We start from the raw sequence: 13078 nt of genomic DNA on the forward strand, positions 1-13078 counted from the left end.
ATGATTCACCTAAAACTAATGATTAAAGATATGTCAGTAGGTACCTATTTATAACTAAAAGTGTCTTCAGAAATTAAAAATCTTGGGCCTGCATTATCTATATTTTATAGAAAATAGAAATTATGAACAAATATAAAATATACCATCAAAACACTATTTTAAATTATTATGCACTTTTTTAAGACCCTAACACTTAACACTTCCAAGTTCCAAAAAAAAACTTTAATTATTGTCATTCAAACCGTTCCAAATCTAAATTCCCCGCTAATATTTGGTCTGTCACTATTTTTTCCATCGCACAGACCCAAAAAACACTGCTTATGATTAAAATGGCACAAGCAGACCACAAAGTAAATTATGCTTAATATTTTATAAAATATTTAAATGATGAACAATTATTAATAAGATAAGAATACATGAGCGTACACACAAGACCGTAGACTATTGGAATTACATTATTTTTTTGTTGTAACGTAATATTTCACGATGGGCTTTCATCTTAAGCTTTCACGAAAGCTTTTTTGCATCAATAGGTAACTGTTAATTTTATCTTACCGGTGTATGTAAGAACTAAGAGTATACGTCAAATTTAAACACAAAGGTAAACAGAATTAACATCTATCACAATATGGTGCTATGTTCTTAGTTGGATCGCATAGCGCTAAATATCGCTTATACTTGGATAGCTATGTTATATACGCCCATGTATGAAACTCTCCAATCTTTTTGACCCGGCTGAAGTTAGGCGTACCCCATAGTAACAAGAACTACCAACATGAGCAAGATGACAGTACTGCCAACATTCAGCCCGCCCAAAAACTGTAAAAACTATATCTTCTACAGAGGTCTCCTTGCTTTAACCATCTCTTCGCTGACTTCCCACAGCTTTTCTTCCTCCTCTTTCGTGAAAGGATACTTGGAGGTAAATTCAGCGCAATCGCGGTAGAATTTACCGGTTTGTCCCTCAATGCTGTAGTCGGACGCCGCGTATACTACCGTTTCTGAACCCTGAAATATTTATAAAAGACCAATAAATTGATTGGTTATGTCACCGTCAAACTGTATACAACAACAAACAAATTATAATCCCGAGAGTAAGATTATAATCGAACGGTTTTTATAATCTTACGTAGTCAGTTTATAATCAATAAGTATGATATTATTAGTATTACTATAATTGATATAAATGCCTATTGTATTATAATGCAAATGTAATTAATAAATTTTATTAAACAGTATCTATAATTAAATTAATTTACACTAATCAGTATCATCAATGTAATCAGGAAGTCATAATTATCAATGTTTTCATCTTTATTGACCGATAAATAAAACAATCAATGAGAAAAGATTTAGTTCTTTACAAATCATAAGCTTTTTTTATTTGAATTGCCTACTAATCTCGAATACATACAATCTAATCAAAATTACAAATCTTTAGATATACGTTTTATTATTATTGCTTTATTGGGCGTTATAAATCTATTTATATTAAAGGAATAAATGTCATCGAATAATCTACTAATTATATCTACGCTATACATAGAAGTTAATTAATATTTTTTCTGGAAATTATTTAAATTGCCAAACTTGTCTTGGAGATTAACTGGGCAAAGTACACATTGCACCTACAACTTTAATAAATAAATATCTGACTGAGACCTCTTAAAATTTTTTAATTAATGCTAAAATAATTGTTAAAAAGTGTGAAAAGTTTCACCAATTATAGCTCACCTGTTTTGCTGACCTCATAAACAGTAGCGCCACTGGAGCCATCAGTATGTAATGGTACCATTTAACGAAGTTTCTGTAAAGGAAGTATGTGTTTAGCGTATCGCTAATTCGTAATAATGGCTTTGGTAATAATGATTTCTTGTGTATGTAGTTAGTATGTAAACGAAGTGAGTAATGAGAAATGCATCTGTTTCAGTATTGAGTCTATTTTGTCTTGTCTGCATTTACTGCATTATTTGTATCTATGTTGTTTATTTCCTATCTCATACTTGACGATAGAAAATTAAATTCTATGATTTAACATTAAAATGCCTCAACTAGTAACGAAATAAAATGTATTCCTTATTATAATTTATAGTCTCGTTTAATTATTACCTATTTTCTTTCTAAAGTTAGTAACTAAGTTTACCTTCACCTTACAGGAAGTTCATTAAACACTTTGAACAATATAACTACGAAGTAATCATTTATCAGAACTATTATTTTAACGGTCCTATTCTAAAAACTTTTAGTTAAATACCTATTCATTCTCAATTTGTAGCATATTTTTATCCTCTTCATTTCATACATAATTAAAATATTTTATATATATGATGTAGTACCTTTAATTTACACATTACATTGTTTAATATTTTTCTCGTAGTTAAAGACGTAGATATAATACGGAAGCCAAATCTAAACAATGTTTTGCCAACACGAGATCATTACGTTACAAATATGTTCATTCAAATGTATTTTTAGTACAGCAGTCATCTTTAATATGGTTAAATATAAACTAAAAACTTCTCAATCTGTACAAAGTCTACGCTAGTATTTTTTATAGCGCAGATGGTCGACGGATGCGTGAATTTATGATTTCGGGCTTGTAGGCAAGCTACATAAAGTGAACAATTTTTGCGACTTACGGATATTATTATATTATGTATCTACTTATAAGTTACTAGTTACTACATAGTTATATTGTATGTGTTAATCTTATATTTATAAATACTTCTAAGTACTTATTAAAGTAATTACAATACAAGCTAAAAGGATGAGTTATATTTAAGATTTTAATTGTTTTGTTTTTATGTATTGTTCCTAAATAAACAATTTTAATTTATTTATGATAAATGTTATTTGAAGGACTTTTGTTACGAACGAGAGGAAAAATTATGCACTCAAGAATAATGCAATCCTTTTAAATAACACACTTACTAAAATATGTTTGTCGTTTTTATTCATCACTATTACTTACATACTAAATAAATACCTGAATAAATTAGTGTAACAGAACCCTGGACAGCAGGCATTAACATCTACACCACTATCCTTCAATTTCAGAGCTAAAGCTCTTGTGAAATAAACATTCATGAGTTTAGAGTTACAATAGCCAGGGTTGCGTCTGCCCTTTTTGCCCTTTTTCGCTGCTTCAATTTCCTCCCTTAAGTTCAAGTCTTTAAAGTTCAATTTGCCGCTCTCATGTAGTGACGACGAAACTACGACAACCCTGTTGAAGAAATGAGATAAAAATCAGTAGTAGGAAAAACATTTTTTTTTATCAAAATAAAAGGTTTTGCTATCTTATGATATCTTAGATCTATACAAAATGATTTTGCTTTCTTCATTTACATATTATTTGATACAATAAAAAATAATATTTTAGAAAGAAAAACTGAACAAGAAAATATATTGTAATCTAAATAGAGACTTTCTAGTGCAAAGTTTAATTTTAAACTTTCAAAAGACAAGTGTTAAAAATCTAACTTTACTCATTAATTATTATTATTTTATTATCATAATTATTTATTTTATCTTATTAATAAAAGTTGTATTCTAAAAAGATAATATTAATTAGTGAATGACTGAGAGATAATAACTATCTTGCTATAATTTTATCTGTCTGGATCTTTCTGAATGAACAAAATCTATTAATTTGGGTACAAATCTAAAATTAGATATTTGTCAGCTTCTAGGACAGATAAGAAAACAATTAAGTTATTACTATAAAACTACACTCACAAATGCCTCTAAAAAAGGCAATTGTGAGTCTTATTTTAATGATAATAAAATCCTATTTTGTGGTATTAATGTTCAAATTAGTATTAGAAAACTCTGCTTTATAGGCTCATAGGCAGACTTTTGCTTTGGACAATTTTTGAAAGTGATTGTGAGTCTAGTTGCTTCTTCTTATATTAGTTTTAAGTCTTTTATCCTTACCTACTCGGAGAAGCCTTCTTCAGCAGGTCTACCAATAGATTTGTAAGGTAGAAATGACCAAGATGATTAACACCTAGGTGTATTTCGAAACCCTCTTTTGTTTTTTCATCTCTATCCAATGGGACTACCACTCCAGCATTGTTGATGAGGACATCAATTTTGTTGAATCCTGCTTTTATTACCTCAACAAACTTTTCTATAGATTCAAATGATGCAAGGTCGAGATGCATGGGAATCTAAAAATTTTTTATTAAATATATTATGTTACTTAAAATAATGAACAGCAAGAAATGAACATTAATAACAGAAGAAAAAGTGTTAAACTACATAATATTTGAATTATCAGTGGCACTTGCAATAATAATGATAAGAAGTTCATGGTTCATTTCAAAAATACAAAAATATAACTCAATTTGGAAACTCTTCTTAAAATTATAACTTGCACCAAAGATCATGTCCATAAATTATTAAGAATTAATAAAGCATCAAATGAATCAATATTATCATACCTATAAACTTTATTGCATTGTTGCAGAGGACAAAATACTAGTTCAAGGACGTACGTGTAGTGACTTGCTTTATTAAAGCAAAACAATCACTTATATAAATATAACACAACCAATAAGCAATCATTATTCATATCATGTTCTTTAATTATAATATTGTTTGTGTAACACAAAGGAATATTTGCATTTTTTGTTTTTATAGCTCTGGCCTCTGTGCCTATTAGATCACATACAAATATTACGCAGGTTTTAGATTAATTGAATATTTAATTATAAAACAGTACGTACAAGTTCTCCGGCGTTTTCCTCTTTCCTCACAATAGCGACCACTTCTTTTGCTTTCGCAAGATCGCGGCAAGCAAATATAACACGGGCTTTTCTTCGCACCAAAGCTCTAGCCGTTTCTAGGCCAATACCGCTATTAGCACCGGTAATTATGAACGTTTTTCCTCTCAAACATGTATTGCTTACACATTTACCCCAATTCCGTGATCTCCATCTTCGTATTAAACCCAAAGCTACAGCAAGGGACACTGGTATTGCAGCGTATAACACCGGTGTAGGCACCTGCATTGTATTGTTGTTTCACGGGGTCAAATACCAATGTCGTAACAAAATTTCCGATATGAACAAGTGCGTCTGCTGATAGATATTATTACGATTATGATTACGTCTTGCGTTCCCCGATTATCTGACCAAACTTCAATTTTCAGTAACCTTGCTCCTCCTTGCTCTAACTTTTGACTTCTGTGATCTGTCAGCTGAGATATGACTTTTAAAACTTCAAATAGGTACCTATTGACATGCGTCAAATGTCAGTGTCAAATATTTATTTTCCGTTTAACGGTGATTTACTGCTAATATTAATTTATGGAATTTATTTCAATGTTTGATATTTTTTTTTGTTTTTTGTTAGGTCAAATAATTTCCTGTGTATGTATATACTTCTCATTAAATCTAAATAGGTGTGTGAATTCTTGTTTGTATGTAATTTACAAACTATTATACAATTTGAGTAAAATTCTGAATAGTCCATCATTCGGTTAAGATGTAGCAAGATGTAGGTATGTATCAAGAAGCTTATATCTTATGTATGTATATTCAATAAGAATTAAGAAAGCACCTACCTTTTTTAGGATCTGATGATTTTATATTCATGTTACCTAGTTATAAAGACATCCTTTACCTGCTTAAAAAAAAAGACGGGTTGCACTCCGGGAGTGCCGGCAGAAGTGAAAACTTAATTATTAACGTTGAGCATGTTTGATATTTTGGAATGGTATCCGTCTTACGCTTTTTCGATCAGGTCACATGTCCTGACGCGAGTTTAAGAGTTGAGTGCTCAACGCCGCTAAAGAAGTTTTCACTTCAAAAATAATTAATGATACTCTGAATAGAATTAATGTTCATGAATTAAAAGACATTTTATTAGCTGGGCCATTTATTCTGAATACATTAACGGGACAACTAGATAAAAATTATTATTCAGATCATGAAAAACAACTGATATGGTAACATTATGCATATAAATGTATGAAACATTATTTAAATAGCAATATGACGACAAATAAGAATCATTACACAATATCATATAGGTACATTTAAATACAGGAATGTAAACGTTCTAATAAGTATATTTTGCTATATTTTTAATCTAAGAGCATAGGTTGACACTTTTTCCTGCCACATTAACAAAAACAGCTCACTATAAAATTCAATACAATTTGAACACATTTTACTTATTATTTTTCACCTCGTATTTTTAAAAGCGAACAAATTCATTTATTTCGAAAGTTATATTCTAAAGTCATAACAAGGGTAGCTCTTTCTTTGGAATGTTTAACAACTTTAACAGTAACATTAAATAATTCATATTAAAATTAACACAATACAAATCATGAATCTTAAAAATAAGACATGATGTAGATTCGTAAATTTATTAAAACATGAATAAATAAGCAATTGTAGATCTGACCTAAATATTATTATTGTTATAAACTTACCCAAACAATACCTTTATACAATAATAATTATTTGAATGCTAAACTTCAATAATTTCAGGAGGAGGAGGATTTCAGAATTTCAACAATATTAAATTAAACGCTTTGGTATTTTGTGAGTATACTTTAAATGAATGAACTAATACACCTAAGTTTCTTTCGACTAGAATTTTTACCACACTCGACCACAACCAACCACATTTAAAAATACACACACACACAGTTTTTATTTCGCTTAAGTATGGGATCGTTTTTCAAGTTGATGATGATCGAAACACCGTAGTTATCGATGAGAAGTAATTTTAAAATGCATGTGAAAGGTATGTTTGGGCATGTTTAAAAATTTCATATTATAAGCATTGCCTCTTTGGCTCTAGCCAAATGCTTTCAATATATATTTTCGTTAATATAAATATTAATGTAAATAAGAAAAAAACTTACTTGTAAAATATTTAAAAAAACGTTGAAAATGATATGGAGCTGAAAAATCAGTTACAAAAATTTGCCTATATGTTTAAAATATGTTTATGAAATGAAGTACTTACTGATTTTTCTAAACTAGCATATAACTAGTAGGTATCTACCTACCTAGTAAACATTATGTAATTTTAATCTGAGGTAAGCACCTAATAAAAATTATTAAATTTTATATTATCGTAAAATACATCGGTATATGTACTAAGTCCTTTAATTGTTATTTGATCAATTGGCACCATAATTATTTAAAAAGTTATAAAAATGTAATTTATTTTGTGCCAAAGTACAACCACATGGAAATTGGTGAATTAACATTTAAATTATTTCACTTGAAGTTATTTTTATTTTCTGAGGCAATTTTAAAATTTAAGTGACTTTTATGGCAACACCTTTAATGGTATAACCCAGTGCGCCTCAAAATACAACAGCTCTGCGATCTTAATACTACGTCATAGAGGAATAAATATTGAAAGGCGAAGAGAAATTACAATGAATAAGCAATAATGTTATAACGACAATTTTCTCACATTTATTATCTACATTGTAATCAAATTAAAGGTACTCTGTGTAAGTATGAGAGATATTAAGAAAGGTTTTTAAACATAGGTTTAGTTAAGTAGTTTTTTTTTAATTATTGTAATAATTTTGCTTGCCTCTTTGTAGATTTCAAATATCTTAAATATATTATTTTGCAAGCAATTTAATAATATTATATTTTAATTTTTAATATAATTAACACTGATCCCATAAAATAAAAATTTTTATTATGGTGTGTATAAAAATACATTAAATTAATCACTTGCATAAGGGCACATTTAACATCAATCTAAATAATAGCGATATTTATTATCTAAATACGAAGGGATAAGAATTATTCATTATTCAAATAGGTTATCGATAATCTATCATAAGAATAGAAATTTGCGCGCATACAAATTTTATTATTTTTATAAATTTTCCTACCAAAAATTCAATTAGCGTCGCTAAGGGCAAGTCCCATCTCACTTATGTACTGCTGAAGCTTTTTACATTGGTGTGGATAATTGGTGTTTCGAACGATCTATACCGACATCTATAGTCATTACTTTTCCGTCCACTGGTGTGCCACTATCCACATCACTATCTGGCATAATCACACACACGAAAGACTTCCCACTATTCACATCTTTAGGATAAATAGTCATTGGAATGAATCTATCACTCGTCCCATCCACGTACGCCGCTAATCTCGAATACACTTCAGGGAAGTGTTTCTTCAACAATACTCCTTTATTTTCCAACTCACTACATATATTTCTAAAGCAGATTTCCCTAAATTTGTGTGCTGTTGCTGCGTTCTTTTCTCCGGCGTTGCATAATCTTGATGTTAATATTAAAGTTTCTCTGTCCTCAGGCGTGCCTTTACTGTCCCGTCTTTGCCTTCTTCTATTCTGTTCTTGTATTACAGAAGATACTGTTTTACTCAGTCTCAATTTGGCACATCTCGATACCATTTGCCTTTCCCATTTAACGGCGCCTTTCGTCGGTACTTCACTTATAATACACACTGCAACGTATAAAATAACCCTGGTCTCTGGATTATAACTTTTGCATAATTTAACTACTTCTGTGTATAATTCTACACCCATTTCATTAGGTTGGAGCGCAGTCCATTTAACGAATTCCGGTTCACTCAAGTATTGGTACCCGTGAGTTGTAAACTTTTCAGCTGCCTCTGGACTCGTGAAGAATATTTTCACTACACCTCTGCCTTGCGCTTGATATCCTTGATGAGCGATTGTACTCACTCGATGTAGAGAATCTGCATCTTCTTTCGCTGCGGAAATAATCTGTCTGCAAAGAGCACTAGCACGAGAATGTAAGCACACTTTTCTATGTTTCTCCCAGTGGGCTCTACGGCACTCTTTGGAACAGTACATAGTGGTGCAATTGTGGCATGTCTTGTAATGACGTTTAGCTTCAGCGAAGGGAGTGCGAGAGGTGCATTTGGGGAATTTACACTTAACGAATGCATCGTCAGTGCTGTTTTCGGTTTGTAAAGAAGCGAGGGAGGTTTTGGATTCGTGACGGGTGAGTTGTTCAGATCGCAGGGCTGTAGAGTCGAGGCTGGTTCGGCGGTCCAAGGATATGCTGTGGTGTGTGAAGGGCTCACTTCTCCGCCGCGAGTTGTCCCCCTGTGCTGATCGCGGCCGTCTCGATTCCGACATCGTGGCCGGTGTATCAACTGAATCCTTGCCTGTAAATGACAAATATATAAATAAACAACGAAAAGATGACGTTGACCCAGGACCACTGGTGCGAGTTGAAGAAAAATAAACATAAACATAACGTCGACACGTGACAAACATGCTGTGGGCATCTAGGCTAGCGGAGACATGCATCGGTGATTGTGACGAGTGAAGTATTAAGTATTGCCAAGTAGTTTGTACATGTGGTTCGATAAGAAGATAATGAATGATATTAACTTTTAATGTTTCAAAAAGAAATTGTTAACAGTAAAGTTTGTGATCAAAGTAGAATATTAAGGCATAGAGCGTTAGCATAATAGGTAAATAGAAAAAATTGGAACGGCTCGGACTTACATATCGTTCCTACCTGGTCGGTCCTGTTCCGGGCTGTCCGTGAACGAGCTCGGCGCATCGCTGGGAGTGTTCATAAAACGGGAAGCTGCGGAGGCACTGCTATGCCCACTGCTGGCTAACTGTTCATATCGTGGGCTCTAAAGAGAAAATTCGAATTGGATTGAATCTACCTTGGACTTCAGCCATATATTTATTGAAAAATTACAGAGAGATTTTGAAATATACGAGTATACAAGTCTCTTCTGTAGGACCTTTTGAAAATACTCCTTGGATATTTTTTAGTACAATGAACGGCTATTGTAAAGCATGACTTTAAAAAATCCATTCTGTTAATAGACTGATATCAATAACGCCTTTAAATGCGTTTAAGTTGTGACTTTTTTGCAGATATCTTGGCTTATAGGATAAGATGAATAATATGGTAGTAATGACCTCCCAATATAATATAGATACAAATTAGTTTGCCTACCTTCCCACCTAGCATGTAGTAAGGACTCGAAGATTTCCTAGGACTTGGTTGAGGTGTAGGTATCCTAGCGGATTGCGAGGGGAGTCCTAAAAGCGAATCCAATACATCCTCCAATGTAGTAGACCCCGGGGAAGGTTTTGTTATACCCACATTCAAAGAACGCTGAGAATCTTGCCAGTCTGAAAAATTGTGGCAATTGTAATAAGTTTTTGTCCAAATTTTCTGCTATAGCCTTTTTAAATTGTAACGTTTGGAAATAATTTGAAAATGTATACAATATAATTTCGATTCAATATACATATTTTATGGAATGAGACAGATAATTTTTATATTTTTGAATTTAAAACTTTTCAATAATGTCTGTATAGTATTAGAATAAGAGAAGTATAGAGTGTAGATAAGTTTACAAACATAGAAGGTACAATTCAGTGAATATAGTGAAGTGAAAAGTGAAAAAGTGTTCATATTATATTCCCACGAATATAAACTTTCGCAGTCAGTTTACTATGTAATAACTCAATCATTCTATTAACTTACCTTACAATTAATGTGACAAAATCTAATGAAAATGTTAAAAAACAAAACAAAAAAGACGGCACTTAAATAAAAATAAAACAAAATATAAAATAAAACTGAATATATTCAATAATAATCATTATAAGTAAATGAACTAAAAGTACATACAATGATTAAAGTCAAAGACAATAATAATAATTATAATATGATTTATAACCAACCATCTACGAAAAGGTACCGAGATTCTTTAAAAATACATAATAGCTATATGTATAATAAGATACATCATTTACGTTACATTTTCTCTGTTTCTATTATTACCTATCCGTCAACAACTATAGTATTTTATTAGAGAGCTTCCTCTATATATTAAATAGTTTCAACAATTACAACACTGGCAATACAAAAATGTCAACTGTCAGAAGGTAAAATAAAATAAAATTTCATTCAGAATTCAAATAATTATCGAAATTAAGCGTTAAATAAAATTTTGTACATAATTAGTTTGACTTGGTAGTATCGGAAAGTAGATGAATTCGAAGCTTCGACTACGCAGTCGTTGACTAACATCGGGCGCTCTTTCGATTTTAGCTCGGCGGTGCGAAACATCCAACGCAGAACGGGAATTCTAACCTAATCAGAACCTGTATAATTTACTTAGGGGCGGGCCCCAACATAAATTACGAGGTGATTTAAGTAGAAGGAACTTCAATTACGAGACTGTAGTCTTTACGTCACTTCTCACCACCACTCTTGTTATGGTTCTGATAACTTTCGCCATGTCCTTACTATATAGCCATAACATATTTTTATATTGATTTGTGACCTTTATGGACTAACATACAATAGTTTAGAAATATAAGTAGGTAACAGCAAATAGCACCTAAAATAAAATATTATAGCAACGTGATAATATTATGTACAAAACTAATAACTATGTTAACTAGCTTTAATACTAAATCTACAGGTTTGCATCAAATAATAAACACACAAAACAAAATAATTTATATGTACAATGAATGATAAACTGGTTTCATGTCAAATCGTCTCTTGAAATAAAATTATGGCAATAATTCCTCTATAACTTATCTATGACTAATTATATGTAGGTTCATACTTGGGTTGTTACAATTAAATCTGATATGTTTAAGACAGTGTGTAAAATGCAAATAAAAAAGGAATTTTAGTACAAATGCAATAAAATTGTGCTTGCAATATTTTCCGCTGTACTTAAAAAAATCTTAGTTCAATAAACCAAAAATGTAAAAAAAACAAAGTATTGGCAACACTTAACTCTATATTTTTCGTCTGTAAACAATTTAAGTCAAAATATAGTGATATAGTGAAGCGACATGAAATGACGTCATAAAGCCACTACAAGCCGGTGCTCATAAGCAAAAAATCACTTGTACAAAGTATAATATTTAAATTGTGCATTAACAAACAATAATAACACAGGTGAATGGTCCTGAGTCTTAAAAACAGTTTATATAAAGCTCTATTACATCTCACAAAATAAAATACGAATCACGACTCGAATCCACATAGACTAACACAAAACGGTACATAGACATTGCAGGTTCAAGAAATCGTTCAGGTACTGTATGGGGATAATGGTCAATGTTAACGTTTTGGAGTACATGTCGGTTTTTGCTTAGAATACATATATAAACTGAGGTAGAAGCGGCATACGCGTATAAACACGTTCCGTTTTAAGTCGGCTAATTTGGCCAAGTTGCGTTGTGTAGTTGTTTAAATGTATATTCTATCTTTGTCTCGCTACGGAGTACGTGAATGCATACGTTACTATGTATGTGTGTAGAATGTTTATCTAGATAACGCGGAACGGGTTTAACTGCTAGTTTGCATAGACCGCATCTACTTCAGTTCATACGTATTCTACGTGTTTTGAAGTGAAACTTTAGGCGCGTTGAGAATAACATTTTCAATTTGCGTCATGGCAACACCGTCACTTCAGTAACGATTTGAATCTTGCAAAAGTTTCACTTCTGACACGTGTGCTTGACACGCATTTATAGGAATGTGTGAAGCCTGCAATGTACAGTGTAGTGGTCACGCTCGCTCACCGGGCGCCGCGCGGTGGTCGAGGCGGAGGGAGGAGGGGGGCCGCGGGTGGGGGGGCGGCAACGCTTCCGTTACTACCAGGGGCGTTTGCGGAGATTCTAGCGGCTTCGTTCCTGGGGATAACATTTAAATATAAACATTTACTTATTAAAATACACTTAACAGTTCAAAATAGGTACAAATTTATTTTCGTACAAAACAGTTGTATTCAAATTCAAAATTGTTTATTTGGAACAATAAAAAAAAAAGTTTTATATACTCTATTTACTCTTTTAATTTTTATTTTTAACTATCTGTCCCATCAAACATTGTTCTGTCTCACTCTTATCATTTCAGACCTGATATGCACAAAATGTCATGAGAATCGATCAAGCCGTTTCGGAGAAGTTTAACTACAAAAACCACGACACGCGAATTTAATTAATTAGAAGAACGTCATACACGCTGCGGTCTACCGGAGAGACATAGGTACCTATATCTGCGCAGGTCATCCGTACATACTACATAGGT

At 31.9% G+C, this 13078-nt stretch overlaps 2 protein-coding genes across 3 annotated transcripts in view; both read right to left on the reverse strand.

The window, feature by feature from the left end:
• Window positions 1–530: 530 nt before the first annotated feature.
• Window positions 531–5189, reverse strand: LOC149909430 (retinol dehydrogenase 14-like). Its single transcript, XM_090119399.1, has 5 exons — window positions 4728–5189; window positions 3934–4169; window positions 2987–3223; window positions 1735–1807; window positions 531–1008 (listed from the first exon to the last, which is right to left on the reverse strand). Exons 1-5 carry the CDS (start codon window positions 5010–5012, stop codon window positions 838–840), a joined length of 1002 nt encoding a protein of 333 aa, XP_089975525.1. The 5' UTR covers window positions 5013–5189; the 3' UTR covers window positions 531–837.
• Window positions 5190–7549: 2360 nt separating this feature from the next.
• LOC149909431 (uncharacterized) overlaps window positions 7550–13078 on the reverse strand; it is an 80954-nt gene continuing 75425 nt past the window's right edge. Inside the window, exons 9-12 of one of the 2 annotated variants that reach the window (XM_090119402.1) lie at window positions 12571–12681; window positions 9968–10146; window positions 9512–9635; window positions 7550–9152 (exon numbers count right to left, since the gene is read on the reverse strand). In XM_090119402.1, the coding sequence (XP_089975528.1) occupies window positions 7942–9152; window positions 9512–9635; window positions 9968–10146; window positions 12571–12681 (1625 nt within the window). In that variant the 3' untranslated portion in view covers window positions 7550–7941. The remainder of the gene's footprint in view (window positions 9153–9511; window positions 9636–9967; window positions 10147–12570; window positions 12682–13078) is intronic. The other variant, XM_090119403.1, reaches the window with a different exon arrangement.

This window comes from Colias eurytheme, chromosome 3 (genome assembly GCF_061535395.1).
Source record: "Colias eurytheme isolate Ceu_HAF_F1 chromosome 3, ilColEury1 Martin Lab GWU primary, whole genome shotgun sequence".
Classification (NCBI taxonomy): Eukaryota; Metazoa; Arthropoda; class Insecta; order Lepidoptera; family Pieridae; genus Colias; species Colias eurytheme.

Coding starts and splice junctions, on each gene's coding strand:
- LOC149909430 (XM_090119399.1), bottom strand. CDS start 5,012: ATGCAGGTGCCTACACCGGTGTTATACGCTGCAATACCAGTGTCCCTT. Junction 1,808..2,986: donor TGTTACACTAATTTATTCAG/GTATTTATTTAG, acceptor CTTCCTTTACAG/AAACTTCGTTAAATGGTACC. Junction 1,009..1,734: donor TTATGAGGTCAGCAAAACAG/GTGAGCTATAAT, acceptor TAAATATTTCAG/GGTTCAGAAACGGTAGTATA.